At 34.3% G+C, this 21,033-nt stretch overlaps 1 protein-coding gene across 11 annotated transcripts in view; it reads right to left on the bottom strand.

The window, feature by feature from the left end:
* The window catches only part of Arhgap21 (Rho GTPase activating protein 21), a 137,140-nt gene that overhangs the window by 74,925 nt on the left and 41,182 nt on the right, over positions 1-21,033 (bottom strand). For all 11 annotated transcript variants that reach the window (XM_078023303.1, XM_078023307.1, XM_078023311.1 and 8 more), the window contains one exon: positions 1,041-1,220. In XM_078023303.1, the coding sequence (XP_077879429.1) occupies positions 1,041-1,220 (180 nt within the window). The remainder of the gene's footprint in view (positions 1-1,040; positions 1,221-21,033) is intronic.

The following is a 21,033-nucleotide window of genomic DNA, read 5'->3' as shown; positions in this document are numbered from 1 at the left end:
GTAACTATCTATTTGTTTGTCATGACCCAAAACAAAATAAAAAGATAAAAATACTCAACCCTAAAATATAATTATCAAGTACTCTGATAACCTAATATATTAGTAATATTATTTTAGACCTTTTTAAGGTAAAGAAGAATCTTAGCCAGCAGTATTACAATATTTCAGGAAACCCATGCTGGTAAATTTTACTTCTAAATTAACAATTATTTATAATCCTTAAAAGCTATTCTGATTTTAAAAAGAGTAAAACATTTTACTAGAAAGATGTACTTAACAAAAATATAACAAGAAAGAGATGGTTTCCAGATACAATTAGATACTACCTTTTAAAAACAGATTTAGTTCCTTGAATACATATTTTTTAGCCATAATCAAACCCTAGGTCTAGTACACTTACCCATTATATGACCCAGATCAGTTTTCACATCTGTTATATAAGACTGTTCCATAGGATTTTGGTGTGGATGAAGTGAGATAATGGACATAAAGAATAGTAAAGAACAGAGCAAGTATTCAATGTGTCAACTGCAATCATAATTAGTATGTTTCCCCTTTTGAGACTGTATTGCTATCTGGAACAGTATATTCATTTCATGTACTCTGACAAAAACCTGTTTTAAAATCCTAACTCACCATCATATTACATATCTGAAAGTATTGTTCTAATCTTGTTAATTTTCTATAACTATCAAAATATTTTCATGAATAATCTCTGCTGTATACTTTGCCCAGAAAACTTACCACTTTTCTAGATATTAGGGAAATGTTACATATTAGAAAAAATAGAATGCAGTCTAGAAGACCTTGAAAAATAAATCTGGAGTTTAGAATTAGTTTGATCTTTCAGAGAAGACTAAAGTTTTTGTTCTAGAAAATGAAAAAAAAAATCTTTAAAAAAAAGATAATCAAAATGAAAATACAACAATAAGATAGGGGAAAAAAAAGAAAAGACAGTAGGGAAGGCAAGTATTACTTGTCTGGGAGACCAAAAAGAAATAGAAATGTACTTGTGTTTTTTCCAAGTTTATTTATCTTACCTTATATGAAAACTGAATTGCAGACTCTGGGGGATAAACAATAAAATGCCTTAATGTAAAACCAAAGCCTTGAGATGTTCTTTTCAGCATAACTGTTTTGGGACCTGGCCAGGAGAATGTTTCATCTTCGGATGGTGATACAGTTTCACTTTGTTCTTTTCCATCTTTATTTTTTGATACCTAAAGTTAAAAGATTTGTAAAAGTTAACTAGAGAATACATTATATGTGCTCACTTAGAAAAAAATTACATGTGACATATAATATCTGAATACAGATATGAACTTAATGGAAACAAAGAATTATATTCTGATTCATAAATTAAATGTATTGAAACAAATCATGTGATCATCAAAAACTAATATTTTTTCTAGAAAATTATGATGTTATGAAAAATTAATCAAAAGCAAAAAGGAACTCTTGGAAATTAGAAATACAATCACTAAGATTTAAAATGCAACAAAGAAATAAAAGATAATAAAATCTCACAGTGCACAAAGAACTAAAAAACAAATTATGAAAGAAATATGGGAACTCTCACAAATTAAGTCCTAACCTTATTAGTCCAATGGCAACAACAATAATTTTAAAATAATAGAAAAGAACTTCGGGTTCTGAGCACAAACTTAGAATCCACATCGATAATCCTTCCAACATATCCTGGTCTTTGAACTCTCCTGCACTCTTGGCTTTGGCTTGGTCATGAGTGAAACCCTTTTATTCAAAATCAAGAACCCTATTTAGACCCATCACCTGCTTTTCCCTCTTACCCCAGCCCTTACAATTATTCAATCTGGGGATCTTACCACCCTTTCCCAGTTCCTTACCGACCCTAAATCTTTAATTCCCTCTTAAGCCAACTTCAACTCATTCCTTCCGTCTTCTGACACATTCTTTTTTTTTTATTATTGGTTGTTCAAAACCTTACAGAGCTCTTGACATATCATATTTCAAACATTAGTTTCCAGTGAGTTATGAACTCCCATTTTTACCCCAAATACAAATTGCAGAATCACATCGGTTACACATTCACATTTTTACATAATGCCATACTAGTAACTGTTGTATTCTGCTACCTTTCCTATCCTCTACTATTCCCCTCCCCCCATCTTCTTTTTCTATCCCATCTACTGTAATTCATTTCTCTCCTTGTTTTTTCTTCCAATTCCCCTCACAACCTCTTTTTATGTAGTTTTTTATAACAATGAGGGTCTCTTTCCATTTCCATGCAATTCCCCTTTTCTCTCTCTTTCCCTCCCATCTTGTGTCTCTATTTAATGTCAATCTTTTCTTCCTGCTCTTCCTCCCTGCTCTATTCTTAGTTAAATGGTGTTGGGAAAACTAGAAATCCATATGCAACAAAATGAAACTGAATCCCCTCCTCTCACCATGCACAAAAGTTAGCTCAAAATGGATCAAGGACCTTGATATCAAATCAGAGACTCTGCGTATGATAGAAGAAAAAGTTGGCTACGATCTACATATTGTGGGGTCAGGCTCCAAATTCCTTAACAGGACACCCATAGCACAAGAGTTAATAACAAGAATAAACAAATGGGACTTACTTAAACTAAAAAGTTTTTTCACAGCAAGAGAAACAATAAGAGAAGTAAATCGGGAGCCTACAGCATGGGAACAAATTTTTACTCCACACACTTCAGATAGAGCCTTAATATCCAGAATATACAAAGAACTCAAAAAATTAGACAATAAGACAACAAATAACCCAATCAACAAATGGGCCAAGGACCTGAACAGACACTTCTCAGAGGAGGACATACAATCAATCAACAAATACATGAAAAAATGCTCACCATCTCTGGCAGTCAGAGAAATGCAAATCAAAACTACCCTAAGATACCATCTCACTCCAGTAAGATTGGCAGCCATTATGAAGTCAAACAACAAGTGCTGGAGAGGATGTGGGGAAAAGGGCACTCTTGTACATTGCTGGTGGGACTGCAAATTGATTCGGCCAATTTGGAAAGCAGTATGGAGATTCCTGGGAAAGCTGGGAATGGAACCACCATTTGACCCAGTTATTGCCCTTCTCGGACTATTCCCTGAAGACCTTAAAAGAGCGTACTACAGGGATACTGCCACATCGATGTTCACAGCAGCACAGTTCACAATAGCTAGACTGTGGAACCAACCCAGATGCCCTTCAATGGATGAATGGATTAAAAAATGTGGCATTTATACACCATGGAGTATTACGCAGCACTAAAAAATGACAAAATCATGGAATTTGCAGGGAAATGGAAGGCACTAGAGCAGATTATGCTTAGTGAAGCTAGCCAATCCCTAAAAAACAAATACCAAATGTCTTCTTTGATATAATGAGAGCAACTGACATATTCTTACTTGCTCAGTCACCTGACAAAACCTAACCTCAGATAAACCAATACTGCCTATTTTAGATCTGTTCCTACGCAGTGAAAAATATTTTCACTTAAAGTCATGATCATTAACCTCAATAGACCCCATAATGCTGTCAAGTCAATGATAATACATTCTCTCTGGTCCATTCAGATAAATGTTTCATCCCTTCTCCCCTCCTCCCTTGTAGCAGATGGCCCTACTTTCTATTACATTAAGAAAGTAGCAGCAAAGAAGAGAGAACTTAATCTTCTGTCACACCTACCAGCCTGTCTGCAATTATGCCCATGATCCTGTCTTTTCTCTAGAAAACAATGGATACTGTCCAGTCTCCTAAGGCCCTGCCACTTGCATTCTAGATCCCATCACTGTAGTATTCAAAAATATGGTTCCAGTAATTCTCCCCTCTCTTTTCTGCATCATCACTCTATCATTCCCATATGCATCCACATGTTCTGCAACTTCTTTCTTTCATCTTAACTACAAAATTCATACAACCTCTCTAGTAAACATTTTGTTTGTCAGTTTCTCCTTAGAGAAAAGCTTTTTTGTTTTGTTTTGTTTTGTTTTGGTACTGGGGATTGAACCCAAGGCACTTGAACACTGAGCCACATGTCTGCCCCTTTTTTGAATGTCATTTAAAGATAAGGTCTTACTGAGTAGCTTCGGGCCTCCCTAAGATGCTGAGGCTGGCTTTGAACTCACGATCCTCCTGCCTATTCGTCCCAAGCCACTGGGATTACAGGTGTGCACCACCAGCTAAAGCAAAGCTTTTGAAAGTTATATTTGCCATTTTTTTCCCTCTCATTTTCTCTTAAATCTCATTAAACTGGGCTGTTACCTTCATAACTCTTTAAAACTGATCTTGTCAATATCACCAATGGCTTCTACATTGATAAACTAAATGGACAATTCTTAGTTCATATCTTACGTTATCTATCAGATAACATGGGGATTACTTCCTCCTTGAAAAATTTCTCCACTTTACTTCCCACACTGATTTTCCTCCCAACTTATGGGCTATTTTTTTCTAGGTCTCCTTTGCTACTTTGTCTACTAAATTTCTGAACTTGGAAGTATCCAAGACTCAGTCCATATACTTCTCTACCATACTTTTGTCATCTGGAGATTTCATTCAGTCTTATGCCTTAAACACCATGTATGTGGATGACTCCCAAATATTTATCTCTAGCCCAGACATCTCCACAGATAGGTATCTCAAACTTTACCTGTCTATACTGCTGATAAGACTTCAATTTCAAGCCAGCCTTTTTGAAATGTCACCTTTATCAAACAGAAAATACTTGAATATGCTTGATTCTACTATATTTTTTATTATCTCTTACCAGTAAATTTATCTATTCTTCCACAAAGATTTGCTTCATATGAAGATGGGAAGATAGCTAGATAATAACATTACCCAGTTGAATTTGCAGTAGGAGTAACTACATGATTAGAATGTGAATAAAAGTAAGGTGTAATATACAAAGTCAACAGTATTGCTACAGACTAGCAATGAGTAATTGAAAATTTAAAAGATTTATAATAAAAAAAAATGGGGGTTGGGGTTGTGGCTCAGCAGTAGAGCGCTCACCTAACACGTGCGAGGCCTTGGTACCACATAAAAATAAATAAACAAAATAAAGAAAAGAAATTGGTAAAAAGAGAAAGACATTTTAAATATATATATAATAAATAAATTAATTAATTAATTTTAAAAGTGGCACTAAAATGTGAAATATTTAGAGATAAGTCTGAAAAAAAGACTTGCAAGACCTGCAAACTAAAACTCTGAAAGGCTACTGAGACATATAAAGAATACTTAAATAAATGAAGAGATATACCATGTTCATGGTTCAAAAACCCATACCACTTCCAAAATTCATCTGTAGATTCAGTGTAATCCCAATCAAAATCCCAGGAAACTTTTGCAAAGAAGCTGCTATTTCTAAAATTCACGTTAAAATGCAAAGAACCTAAAATACCTTAAACAGCTTCAAAAAAGAACCAAGTTGGTATGCATATACTACAAGTCAAAAACCTATAGTAATCAAGATAATACAGTGTTAGAAACAAGAGACATAGATCCATAGAACAGAACAGAGTCCAGCTGCAGACCCACAATTGCATGATGCAGTGACTCTACTCCTAGGTATTTAAATCAAGAAAAACATGAACATCTTACATGTTTTTCTTGTTTACCTTCGTACAACACAAATACTAGAACACAACAGTCCTGGTACACCTGGCTATCCACATGTAAAATATATAAAACTTTTATCTCTAACTCATATATCACATACAAAAATTAATTCAAATGATTATACACTTAAAACTACTGGGGAAAAAAGCAGACAAAAATCTTTATGAACTTAAGGTTAGGCTGAGATTTCTCAGATATGACATCAAAGAGCCAGGTGCGGTGGTGCATGCCTGTAATCCCAGAGACTAGGGAGGCTGAGGCAGGAGGATCACAAATTCAAAGCCAGCCTCAAAAACTTAGCAAAGCCCTAAGCAACAATCTTCAACCCTCTACCTGTGCAAAAGGGGGCAGAAGATGAGCATACTTTACCAAAGAAGTCTACCTGGATGCAAATAAGTATTATGAAGAGATAACCAACATATAGTCAATAGGAAAATACAAACTAAAACCACAATTATCACTACATTCCCTTAGAAGTACTAAAATTATAAAAACTATACCAAGTTCTGGATGAGAAGGATAAGAAGCAACTGAAACTTTCAGATACTGCTAGTAAGAATCTAAAATGGTACAAACACTGGAAAATAGCCTGATAGTTTTTCAAAAAGTTAAATATATTTTCTCTACTATATGAAGAAACCATTCTGTTCCTAGGTAAATACCTAAGAGAAATCTGAAAGTACATGTTAATATAAAGATGAATACAGAAATGTTCATAGCAGCTTTCTCTGTGATAGCCACAAACTGGAAAATATCCTAAATGCTTTATCAATAGATGAATAGACAAATAAACTATAAAAATAAACAACACAAGATTACCTAGCAATGAAATGAAATGAACTATGGATATATGTAGCCATGTGTTAATTATGCTGATTTAAAGAACCCAAAGCAAGAACTAGTACATACTACTATATGATTCCAGTTGTATAAAATCCTAGAAAAAAAATGCTAAAATCTATTCTATATTGACCGAAAGTAGATTAGTGGTTGCTCAGGTAGGTGGTAAGGACGGAGATACCACAAAGCAGCATGAAGAAACTGGCGTGGGTAAGTGATTAATATGTTCATTACCTTGACTATGGTAATGTTTTCAAGGATGCATACATGTGTAAAAATGTCAAATTATATGGTTTAAATACATGCAATTGATTATATGTCTAGCATACCTTAATTAAGATATTCAAACAAAAATAGAGGTAATGAAATAACTACCAGGAAACTCAGGAAGAGGCTATCAGAGGTGGCAAAATAAAATGCATACGAAAGAAAGGGTCTGAAATCTGGAAGAAATACAGAAGTTTCTTCAACAGCATGTGATGTTGAAATCTATAAGGAGTTTCTAAGGGTTCATTTTATTATGCCATATGATGTCAATATGTATTACATATATTATTTTGTATTTATCAAATATACACATAAACATTCTTAAAAGTAATTCTATTTAACATTGCAAAAATTAACAATCATTTTATATCTAAAGGATACTACTTTGAATAGAAGTTCTATTTTGATTCTCTCTCTTTTTATCTAACTCAACATTTTAATTTTCAGTTTTAGCACTGTGATTAAGAACTTGGGCTGGGGTTGTGGCTCAATTGCAGAGCGCTTGCCTCACACATGTGAGGCACTGGGTTCAATTCTCAGCATCACATTAAAAAAATAAACAAAATAAAAATATTGTGTCCATATATAAATAAAATATTAAAAAAAAAAGAACTTGGGATCAGTCACTAATCCTGGCTCTGCCATTTGCTGATTTTATAATAGAGGACAATTATTTAACTTCTATTAAGCCTCAATTTTTTCATCCATAAAATAATAATAAAGCACTCTCTCAAAGAATGTATACTCAGTGAGAAACATATGTAAAATACCAAGCATAGAAACATTTAATAAATATTAGTTCCTTATTCTTTCTCTGCACACACAATATATACCATCTTCTCTAATTATCTTTTTAAATTTATTTTTCCTGGTAATCCTTTAAGTCACAATATTTCACAATGTTTTAACATAACTAATGTGCAAAATGCAGTTGGAAAGATGCATTAAAGCAAACTTTCTGAACTTCAGCAAATAACAGAGACTGTGGAAACAAAGCTGATTTAAGCACACTGGAGTTGTGGCTCAGTGGAAGAGCATATGGGTGAGGCACTGGGTTCAATTCTCAGCACTACATACAAAAAAATAAAATAGAGATCCAACACTAAAATATATTTTTTAAAAAAGCTGGGTTAAGCAATCAATAGATGAGAAGAAACTGGATCTTACATAGCAGATAGTTTTTTCCTCCCTATTTTTAGCTCTTTAGATGAACAAGAATTCTACAGTCAACTATAGAAATTTCGGATCACAAGTTCTAAGTCAGCCTCAGCAACTTAGTAAGACCTGTAGGAAAATAAAAATTTTAAAAAGGGCTGGAACTCAGCGGTAAAGCACCCTGGGTTTAATTCCCAATACCCACCCGTCAAAAAAGAAATTTTGTATGTTAGAAACTAATTATTGATAAACTTATCATATATCTCTCCTTCTCAGATTTTGGGTTTGTTATAACACTGTCAAATAAAATTATACGAGGCCACTACATAAAATAAGCTCCTTCACTGGGCCCCAACAGATGAGACTAAAAACCAAAATGGAGTCACTCATACTAAAGTTCCAAATCAAACTGAAACTACCTTGTTGAATGACATTCTGAGAAACCAGGAGAGAGAGATAACAACCAAATTTCCAAACAGGCCAGTTTCAATCAGCATGATAATAAAGTTCCCTCTGCTGTAACCCTTACTAAAGAAAGACACTTGAAGTAACCTGATGTTAACTAGTGTGTTGTTTTCTATTGTGCCCATGCTCCCCACCTGCGCCTGTGCCCACCCTACAAGGAATGCAACTTTGAAATGACCAATCTGCTAATTGTTTCTGCTTTCTTTAGATCTTCTGTCTATAAAACCAACCCCTTCTGCTCATATCATGGGAATATTCTGTTTTATTGAGTAAGGTGTTTCCCTATTCCAGAATCACAAATAAAGCCAATTAATAAGATAATAATTTGTTGTAATTTTGTCTTTGGACAACACCAAACTGATCAACATGGAGAATTCAAACAGCGTTGTCCCAAGTGACTGCAAAAGTGATCAGATGATTACTAGGTAGAGTCTGGAAGCTAAAGATTATTCTAGGCTTAATTACCCAAACAGTTTGGTTAAGCTTTAAGGGGGGACTGGCTTCTCCTTTTTTAATCCAAATGAAAGCATCATTTTGCATATGCAGCTCATGCTCTTAGCTCAAGCACTCACTCTTCTTGTTCATTAAGTAAATAGTCACAGAGAATGTACTTTGTATACAACACAGTTTCACAAAGCATAGCTCCCAGGATGAACAAAATATGCACTCAATTTTTAATTTATTTTTTAAATTAAGCATTTCATTTTGAGACAATTTTAGAGTCACAGGTAGTTGTGAGAAATAATAGAGAAAGAGAGAGCTCATGTAACCTTTGCGCATTTTCCTTCATCAGTAACAGGAAAACAATAGTATCATATTACACCCAAATATTGACATATATAATCTGCCTATCTTCTTCAGATTTCCCCATCTTTACTATTACTCATGTTTTCTTTTTTATTTGGGGGGCTGGGGGATTCTGTGCAGTTTTACCACATGGATAGGTTTGTGTATCCTCCCCCAACCAAGGTATGGAACCGTTAGTTCCATTACCACAGGATCTTTCCTATACTCCTTCATAACTATACCTACTCTCCCCCCTCACCCAGTCCCTAACCCTGGGCAACCACCAATCTATTCTACCTTTCCATCATTTTTGTAAATTCAAGAATGCTATAAAAATGGACAAATATTATACTCAGCAATTGTTTGGGATTGGATTTTTTTATAATTTTCTGGAGATTCATTTAGGTTGTTGAGTGTCTTGATACTTCATTGCTTTTTATTGCTTGCTTAGTAGTAGTCCTTGGTATGAATGTGCTTCACTTAATATATTTAATTATTAACCTGTAAAAGGACATATAAGGGCTAGGACTATAGCTCAGTGGCAGAGTATTTGCCTACCATGTATAAAGCCCTAGGTTTGATCCCCACAAAAGGAAAAAAGAACATCTAAGTTGTTTCTGATTTGGGCCTCTTTTTTAATAAATTTACTATGAATATTCATGGACTTATTTTCATGTGACAAATTTCAATTTCTCTGGAATAAATATCCAGAGTACAATTACTGTTTTATGTACATTTGGACTACTATAATAGAAAGCATAGGCTGGGTGGCTTATAAACAATGGAAATTTATTTCTTACAGTTCTAAAAGGTGGGAACTTCAAGTTCAAAGCAATAGTAGACCTGGTGTTTGGTGAGTGTCTTCTTCCTCAGAGATGGCCCCTTCTTGTGGTATTCTCACATGATGGAAGTAGAAGGAAGTTCTCAGGGTCTCTTTTTAAAAGGCACAGATCCATTCATCAGGACTCTGCCTTCATAACCTAATCACCTTCCAAAGTCTTCACCTCCTAAAACCATCAATGTGAGGCTTAGGATTTCAGCAAATACATTTTGGGAGGACACAAACATTCACACTACAGCATAAAGTAACTGCATGCTTTATAAGAAACTGTCCAATTCTTTGGCAATTTTATATTGCCCACCAGCAATCCATGAATGCTTCTGTTTCTCCACATCCTCCACAACATTTGGTACTACTATTTTTTAGTCACTGTGATAGGTACGTGATATCCTGTGATCTTAATTTACATTTTCCTAACAGCTAATGAAGTTGAATTTCTGTTCATGTGCTCATGTTCATGTTGCCACCTTGATTACATAATTTAAAAGCACAAAAGACTGAGATTTAATCTAAGTGAGCCCTTTCCTACTACACCGTAATAAGAGTAAACCGAGATACAGATTTGGTTAAGTGATATATCCAAGATCATGGCTGACTACAATCAGGAAAAAAAGTAAAATCATGGTTTCCTGAATCTGAGGCTAGAATATTTGCTATTACATTATTTTTCACTGTCTCTTCCTAACTTATAACCTGCCTAGATTTTTGCCCCAATAGCTCTTTGATCTAATTTACTGCCCTTTTTTTTCATTTTTTCTGTAGGACTCTAATATTTTAAAAACTATGTGTATTAAATTCATTTCTAGTATATCATTATTACTTGGCCTCACAGCTCCCAAATACATTCAAATTTTCTTTTAAATTATATAGCAAACTTGGATCATGGTTTCATGTAGCAAGTTTCTGAACTAGACTTGCTATGTCTGGTTTCAGTGGACTATTTATACAAAAAGAAAGGATGGAATGAAGAGGAAGCAATGTCTTTTTTGCTGTCTGCAAACTAACATTTTAAATTTATTTGTCATACATGACAGCAGAATGAATTTTTCAATTCATAGTACACATATAGAGCACAATTTTTCATGTTTCTGGCTGTACACAAAATAGAGTCACACCATTCATGTCTTCATACATGTACTTAGGGTACTGATGTCCATCTCATTCCACCATCTTTCCTACCCCATGCCCTCTACCTTCCCCTTCCTCCCCTTTGCCCTATCTAAAAGGTCCTCCCTTTCTCCCATGTCCCGCCCCATTATGGTTCAGCATCCACATATCAGAGAAAATATTCGGCCTTTAGTTTTTTGGGATTGGCTTACTTCACTTAGCATGATATTCTCCAACTCCATCCATTTACCTGCAAATGCCACGATTTTATTATCTTTTGGTGTGGAGTAATATTCCACTGTATATATATACCACAGTTTCTTTACCCATCTATTGAAGGGCATATAAGTTGCTTCCACAATTTAGATATTGTGAATCATGCTGCTATAAACATTGATGATGGCTGTGTCACTGTAGTATCCTGTTTAAGTCCTTTGGGTATAGAGCAAGGAGTGGAATAGCTGGGTCAAATGATGGTTCCATTCCAAGTTCTCCAAAGAATCTCCATACTGCTTTCCATATTAGTTGCACCAATTTGCAGTCCCATCAACAAATGTATGAGTGTGCCTTTTCCCCCACATCCTCATCAATACTTATTGTTGTTTGTATTCTTAATAGTTGCCATTCTGACTGACATGAAATGAAATCTTAGAGTAGTTTTGATTTGCATTTCTCTAATTGCTAGAGATGTTGAAACATTTTCCCATATATTTGTTGATTGATTGTGTATTATCTTCTGAGAAGTGTCTGTCATTTCCTTGGCCCATTTATTGATTGGGTTCTTGGGGGTCTTAGGGGGTTAAGTTTTTTGAATTTTTTATACATCCTAGAGATTAGTGCTCTATCAAATGTGTGTGTGGTAAAAAATTGCTACTATTTTGTAAGCTCTCTCTTCACCTCACTGATTTCTTTTGCTAAGAAGCTTTTCAGTTTGAATCCATCCCATTTATTGATTCTTGATTTATTTCTTGCGCTATGGGAGTCTTGTTAAGGAAGTCAGGGCCTAATCCGACATGATGGAAATTTGGACCTTTTTTTTTTTTTTTTCCTATTAGGTGCAGGGTCTCTGGTCTAATTCCTAGGTCCTTGATCTACTTTGAGTTGAGCTTTGTGCATGGTGAGAGATAGGGGTTTAATTTCATTTTGCTGCATGTGGATTTCCAGTTCTTCCAGCACCATTTGTTGGAAGAGGCTATCTTTTCTCCAATATATGTTTTTGGCACCTTGTCTAATATGAGATAACTGTATTTATGAGGGTATGTCTCTGTGTCCTCTATTCTATACCATCGGTCTACAAGTATATTTTGGTGCCAATACCATGCCATTTTTGTCACTATTGCTCTGTAGTATGGATTAAGATCTGGTGTAGTGATGCCACCTGCTTCACTCTTCTTGCTATGCATTGCTTTGGTTATTCTGGGTCTCTTATTTTTCCAGATGAATTTCACAATTGCTTTTTCTATATCTATGAAGATATCACTGGGATTTTGATTGCTATATCTTGTTTCATTGAACTATTTATACAAAAAGAAAAGATGGGATGAAGAGGAGGCAATGTCATTTTTGCTGTCTGAAAACTAAGATTTTTTTAATGGTACAGCTCAGTTGTTGCAATTATTCAACCCATCCAGAACATCACATTGAAGTCCCTCTAATCTCCTACCTTTTCCCTGCAGGAAAGAAGGGAGGGTTACATTTTCATGGGCCTGTATACAAAAAAAAAAGAAAGAAAGAAAAAAGAAAGAAGTAGCAGCAGCAAAGAAATATTCATATGTTCCTTCTTCACTCCTTCTACATACCCACAGTGCCTCTGATCTCTTGGATTATACAAAAAGGGCAAGCTGTGGGAATACACAGTGAAAGACCCAGCAGTCATAGACTCTCCACTTAAGAAGACCTTTAATAGTATTCCTCTACATACATCTCTTTTCCCCATGATGAGCAACCAAGTCATGTACACAAACAGCATGAAAGGGCAAGAAGCCAAGGAATGACTACACTAATAGCAGTTAAATTCCTGTGAACTGAGAACTGTCATTTGATTCCCTTAAAAGACTTCATAACAAGGTCATTTGATTGAATAATACTCAAGGTTAAAAGAAGCCAAAATAAAGGATAAAAACTAACTGTAAAAGTTAGATATAATAACTAGACAAAGCAAACTAAATGAAGGGTGAGAGAAAGTATAAGGGGAAAACACCCATCGTATAACAATACAAGTTATATAAGCCTCACATAGAGAATACAAACCGGCATGACTGGACTTAGAAGATAGTGGGAATGTTCTAAAATATTGTGATGAAAATTTCACAACTATATAAATCTTCCACAAACAATGAAATGTATACTTAAAATGGGTAAAAATTTTTGTTTGTAAATTATACTTCAATAAAGATAGATCTTAAGGGAGGGAAGAAACCTTAAATCAAATTGTACAAAGTCTAAATTTTGTCAGAGATAAAAGAGAGAGGGCTGTCACACAAGTAAATATAACAGTTATGAAAGAATATTGGTATACATAACAAATATGTCTTAAGCTATCTTCTATAATTATTTGTACTTAAAGTAGAATTAGGTCAGCTTCCTAATACATTCCAGAAATTACTCATGATAAAGCATAAGAAAGTATGTTATATTGTGCTCATCTTAAATCAGGCACAATGGCACAAACCTGTAACCCCAGTGACTCAGGAGGCTGAAGGAGAAGGATTGCAAATTCAAGACTAGCCTCTGAAATTTAGGAAGGCGTGAAGCAACTTAGCAAGACCCTACCTCAAAATAAAAGGGGTGATAATGTAGTTCACTGGTAAAGCACCCCTGGGTTCAATTTCCAGTACTCCCCATCCCCAAAATTCCTAACATCAACTCATGCCCAGTAGGCAGGCACACCACCATTGAGCAATACCCCCACCAGTCAAAACTTTAAGATTTTTACATACATCACAAATGTATTGGAGAAATGGACTCACAGTGGTTCAGTAACTTACTAAAAACAGACAGCTAGTAAATGATAGAGTTAGCCTACTCTTTCCAGAACATGCCACATGTAGAAAGGGAGTAATGACATGTTCAGAAACAATTTAGATATTGCTTGTTTTTAACCCACTTTTCCCACAGTCCTAATGCTAGGGAGAATTAATCTTACAGCAAATAATCCCTCACATACCAGGACTGATAAGATATTTCTCTGCAAAATGTTTCCATGTATTTGGAAACCTAATGTTTTGAATTAAAGAATTTTACTTGTTTAATTTCAATTTAGTTAAAAGACTCTTAAATACAATTTGTATATGTTAATTATGTGTGGTGATGGCCACCACACACACTATTCCTCAAGTACTGAGAATTGAACCCAGAGGTCCTTTACACTGAGCAACATCCCCAGCCCTTTTTTCTAAATTACCCAGGCTATCTTTGAACTTCGATTGTCCTACTTCAGCTTCTTCCCCAGTAGCTTGAATTATAAGTGTATGCCACTATGCCCAGTCCTCACAACTCTTAACATGAAGACTCTAATTTTAAAGGTTTTTGTTGTTTTGTTTTTGCCAATCCATGTTGAAAATGACGGAAACTGTTTTGATGCTAAATATCTAGCTATATCTTCATGTATTATTCAAAAGGTAATTTTGGGAGATATTTAATATGACTAAAGAAACCATAATGCTCTCACAACTAAAAGGTTAAAGATCTAGGTGACTTTTGCCCATAATATTTCAAATTAAACAGTTGGAATGAATTTTTTGAAATATAAAAACTGTCAATTTTTAAGACTATTATTCACTTGGACATTCATTTATAATACTTTTATATAGCTGACTTTTATAAGTTGATTGTTGACATAGGTCCTTTCTGCTGTTGTTTCTGTATTGTTTTGTTTATGGATTATTTTGAATTGCTGGTATTTTCATGATATGATTTCCTTATTTATTCAGGTTTCTGAGTTTCTACTATAATTTTTACCTAAATAGCACTTTTACATTTTTCTGATTTACTTTATTTCAGATCCCAACATTTCAAAGCTCTTAAATCCTCACTTTTAAAACTTCAAATTCATAGCTATTTTTAAGTTGGAAAAAAATGTTGTGAATCATCTAGAAATGTTTCACAAATAGTTTGACTGCTCTGATGACTTAGAAAGTTATTCTGATATATTTATGACACATATAATCTGGTAACACTATTATCAGTCTTAGAAAATCACAATGCACTTCTCTTCATAACCACTGATCATTCAGACCCATTTCCTAAGCATATTTTCCATTGTTTAATGACATGTTTAGTATATGCTTATCTAATTCTCTCCCTTGGTCCTCCTAGGGACTGTTGTCTTCATGATAACAGGGAACGTTTTGAGTTAATTTTCTAAAGTTTAAAAAAAAAAAAAACATTTTCAAAACTATGCCTGGAATAAGAATCCTTACTTTCGTCTGACATTTATATAACTTTTATTATAATCTTAAATCTTATTCCAGAAGATTAACTGATTTTAACTAGCATATTTTCTACAGTCATTGCTTCTTCTTTAATAGTCTCTGAAATTACTTTCTAATTCTGTTATTAAAAGTACTCATCAAACACAGTAGAGATGCCTGGGAGGTGTGAGATCTAGATGCCTGCCAGAAAGAAAAGAGTTTGATGAAGAGCTAGTCACTGTTTGCTTTGGTTCATTTATTTTCACTGATGTATACAGTTCTTGTAAATATACCACATCTTATTTATCCCTTCTCAAATAAATGGAAATAGGGGTTTTCCCTAGTTATTTTGCTTGTACAATTTTTTAATGTTGCTAAGAAAATCTTCTTATTGTAAAGATATACTTTATACCACAGTTTCTTCAAGGTAGTTACTCAGTATTTATATGATTTCTTTGTTGTATACACACATTCGGTGTTTAAGTGGTTTCTTTAAAATAGGATGTGTTTTTATAGTATAATGCTAGAAGACAGCTTGTTAATAAACAGTGAGTTTGAAATGTATGATCTGGACTCTAGCCAAAGCAGTCACCACTCTTGTCTACCCCTATCACCTCTCAAAGATAAGAGAACAAGGTTAGGAAATCACCTGCCCTTTGGACATGCACAGGCTTTGTTCAATATTTTGCCCTCAAAGTTTCATTCATGCTCCCTTAGTACTATCCTCAAAGAAATTAGAAATCATCCACCTCCTACTTTTAAGTAGTGATTTCCAGCTTTGACTTTAGAGAAAAACAAATCAAATGAAAAATATTTTAGGGGCTAGGGTTGTGGCTCAGTGGTAGAGCGCTTGCTTAGGAGGTGTGAGACACTAGGTTTGATTCTCAGCACCACATATAAATAAAATAAAGGTCCATCAACAACTAAAAACAAATTCTTTTAAAGAAAAGTATTTTGTAAAGCATTTAGTATATATTAAGTAACTTGCAGAGTTGTTTCCTAAATAACAGAAAGCTCAAATTCTACTTTATAAAGAATATTTCTATTTAATATATTAATATTTAATAAATATCTCTATTTAATATTTGTGACTATAATAAAAATTCTTCAAATATTAATTATGATTAAATGAGGACACAAGATCCCAAAAGTTCAATTAACAACTGCCATATTTAACTATTAACTTTGAGAGGATATTTTGGCATTTAAAAAATGAGTCTCAGAAAAATATATATTTCAAGCATTTTCTTTTTTATGAAGGTTTAAGGAACTTAAACGAAAATTTCAAACTAAATACCTGCCAAAAACAAAATTTTCCAGGAATATGTAAACTTTAGTTGATTTTTTTTTTCATAAAAGTGCAGACTAGAATGACTAAATCCAATATATGTTTAAAAAGAAAAAATTTAATAATGTAACTTTATCCATTCACATATTTCTTCCTCAACAAATCATGTAGCAGTTCTATATTAACAAGATTAAATTTTCTGTTTAATTGCTTTTTCCCTTCTTATCTTTTTGTAAACATGTAACATCCTAAAGGCAAGAAGTATGCTAAACATGCAAACCTCTTCTTTTCCAGATATATTAATGTACCAATAGAACTATCTTATTCAATATGACATTAATTTGTTTCTAAAGTATCATTGTATGAGAGTACATGGAAGAAAAGATACTATACTAAAATTAATTAGGGGGGGGGGTCCCACAGTATTATTCAAGATGAAATCAAATGGCAATGCTCCTATATTCCTACTAGGAGTACAATCTTTCTGTAGACCTCCTTGGCACTATCTATTCACAAACATAAATTTTACACTGTTTAAGCAAGTTAACTAAATAGTAACAGGGCAAAAATCATAAGATATTCAATAAACAATAAAACTCAAATTGGAAGCTATTTAAATGTCCAACAACAACAAAGAGCAATGGTTAATTACAATATAGCTACTGAAAATTTTTCAATGGCATGGGAAAATGCACAAGGTACAATGCTAAGGAAAAAAGAAGATATAAAACTTCACAATATGATCCAAGTTATTTTAATCTCACAAACCCATACACACAGAATCTTTGGAAATAGGAGCTTTTTACTTTTTTCCTAAACAACTCATGTATTTCCCATAGTGATCATGCATTCAAGCAGCAGCAATTTTCCACATCAGGCTGCAATGTTGTATAGCATATGCCTGCTAAGAAGTTGTATTAGTTTTGACATTTTTTTCTGTGCTAATGTTTTTCTCAGTGCCAAAAACTTAGGCAAAAACTTCCCAACCATTGTACTCTGATACTTAGAAACACTTTCCCGGGTCCATTATTAAAAAGAATGCCTTTGTTATACAACTTTTTACCATATTATAATTACTCATTTCTATAATAATATTTTTTATCACAAAACAATTTCCTGAAGACATCCAAGTTTTATTCCAGTGTCCAACACAAAACCTGAGTTCAATCCCTGATACCAAGAAAAAAAAAAGGATTAAATTTATACGAATTAAAGAGTAAGGTTTACATAAACTAGAGATAACAAAAAAGAAAACTATCACTGAAAAACTTTTTCTTGAGGAATTACTCATATTTACATATTTCCTCATTTTTCTCCTGAGATGGTAAATGCATATATCACTGTTTCACATTAAAAAGGCGAAGGTCTATTCTTATACATATTTTCTTGAAGTTATAAATCACAGGTAATACAGTGGAGATATTTTCAAAGTTATTTTTGGTGATATGAATAAAATCTTGTTTACTCTGAGTAAAAGAACAGACTGTATCCTCAAATTTAAAACAATTATCTCCTTATCCATTGGATAGACAGGAATCAAACTTTAATGTCAGGCTTAAATTTCAGATTATCCTAGCTATTAATAAAAGAATAAAATCCGCTTTGAACATATACAAGCAGTACCAAGCAAATGGTCAGATCCATATCTGGTGCTTTCACTGTTCAACAGCACCATGATGATCTAGAGCATTAGAAACTCATCTTGTTTAAAATACATGTTTTCCAAATATAATTCCAAGTGTAGCATCAACAACAGCAACTAATGTTAACAGTGAACTCAACTTCATTAGTTACCACCTCAGACTATATAATTTCACAGAAATTTACTGCTAAAGGAAACTTGGAGATAACAATCCAATTTGGTCATTCACCATCTTATAAAACAATACTGAAACTCCAAGAGGCTAAGTAACTGGCCTAAAATTACACAAAAATTAGTGACCCAAGCTATTCACTCACTAAGGTCCAAATTAAAGTAGGATAGGTCAGGAAGACAAGAGTACTCCAATGATTCAGGACTAAGTGGAAAAACAACTCAAAAAATGCTGAGATGATTTACACATGTGTAAAAATACAGTTCTTTATGTCTGGTAGGGTAAAAGCATTCTGTTAATTAGCTGTCAATGAATGTAGATCATCATAGTCTGATATTTCCGGGAATGCATGCTGATATATAAGATGAAACTGTTGAGTAGGAAGTGTAAAAAGAACAGCACCAAACAGGCCTAGAATTGCTAATTTTTTTTAACGTTTTCAGCTTTCTTTTTTAAATAAATAATATATTAGTTCTAGTTGGACACAATACCTTTATTTATATATTTTTATGTGGTGATGAGGATGGAACCTATCGCCTCCCATATGCTAGGCCAGCTCTCTACTGCTGAGTCACAATCCCAGCCCTGAATTGCTGAATCTTAAAGATGAGGTTTTCTTTTTCTTTTCTTTCCCCCTATCCCAAATCTATGAAAGACAGATAAAAACAGAAACTCAATATATAAAATACCCATTATACAGAGCTGCTCTGTTTGGAGATAGAGGCAGGGGAGTTTACATAGAAACCTGCTCTATCCTGATACTTCCTTGGAAATTTGAACAGTTAAAGAATTTTAAAATCATAGACTTAGTTCAACCAATTTATTTTACAAATACAGATATTGAGGACCAGAGAGACTTGCTGATGGTTTCACAGCTAATTAGTGACAAAGGTGAACTACAACTGAATTTACCAGTCTCTAATCTGGAACTTTTCCACTACACCACACCATTAACAGATTATTTTAGTAATTTGAGGACAATAGCTAATGGGTAACATTTCATTTTTCAACAGCTAATGGGTAACATCTCATTTTTTTCTTTATAATTTATATTCATGAGATATATAATATAAGCAAAAAGGAAATAACTTATTTACCATTCCCCTTTAGTGAAAATGAGGTCCATATTTTTTATATAACTATCAAAATGTATATATCCTGTAAGGGTCCGGAGGAGCATCGGAGAAAGAGACCACACAAGAGACTGGCTCCATGCAATTGGCAAAAGGGGATTTATTGGGGATCCATTCCAGCACGCTGGGGCCCCGTGCTCACTCAAGAAGGGAGAGCAGCCCGGAGCCCAGAGCAGAGGTCAAGCAGAACTTAAGTACACTTTCTGGAGAGAGCGGTGGGCTTTGCATACATCAGAACAAATCATCATGAGGCGCGGGAAAATTGAACAACAACTCTGAGACGTGATTGGCACAATCATTGGCGGGAACAGGTCGGGTGGGGGTGATTGGTCATTACTAAGCGGGTTACACATTCAAACTGATTGGTTCGGGCCCTGTGACAACTGCACAGGGCCCTAGGCTAAATGGCCAGTAGGGCGTTGTTTTAACTATCTCAGGAATCTGGGTATAACAGAGGAAGTTAATAATACCTAATCTTTTACATTCAAGCTTTCCAGCTTAGAAACTTTACCCTTTCAATCCTTCCAGACTTTTTTGTAAATATACACTTTTTTGTAAATGTATACTTTGGAATTTTTTTCTTCTCAACTACTTAATATTTTACAATTGTCTTTCCCCATAAAAATATATATATACCTATATGTGTGGTATTTAACATATGGTATTTAATCACATAAACAAACTATTTTATTTATTCAATCTTCTCTTTATAATTATGTAGTATTCATTATCATTTTTGTAATCTACTCCTATTATTATTATTCCTACTGCTGAGAGCCATAGCCAAGTAGGAATGACGCATGGCATTTTTGGTTGAAAGGTGACACCAGCAAGCCATTGAGATGATAATGATTATGTTAGGATTAGAGTTAGGTTAGGGTTAGGGTTAGGGTTAGGGTTAGGTTTGGGTAGTGCTGGAGTATCTTTGCTGATGGTGTCACTGGTGGTACAATTTTTCCAAAGGAGCCATCAATTGGCTTGGTGTCATGGCATTTCTGTATCCTCCTCCCTTCTGCTAGTGATGGTCTAAAATTTGGGGGCCAACAGAGGTGAGGCAAAGAACCTCACCCCTCCACTGGTGCATAGGCCTATCCATAAGTATGGCTGTATGCTGGACCAGTAGTCAGTGACGGGTATGATCCAATTGCAGTGGTACCAACCTAAAACAGGAGGCTGACGCCCAGAGGTCAGCTCATCCAATGACGGGTAAGGACCATATGTTGTATTGGACAATCTAACAGGTATGGTCCCTAAGCCACATTGCTTGTTGTTTAATTAAACAGAAGGGGGGAGATGCTGAGAGCC

The sequence above is a fragment of the Ictidomys tridecemlineatus genome, chromosome 10, assembly GCF_052094955.1.
Source record: "Ictidomys tridecemlineatus isolate mIctTri1 chromosome 10, mIctTri1.hap1, whole genome shotgun sequence".
NCBI classification, from domain to species: domain Eukaryota; kingdom Metazoa; phylum Chordata; class Mammalia; order Rodentia; family Sciuridae; genus Ictidomys; species Ictidomys tridecemlineatus.
The sequence above is the reverse complement of the archived record's forward strand: the minus strand, read 5'-3'. Positions and strand labels throughout refer to the sequence as shown.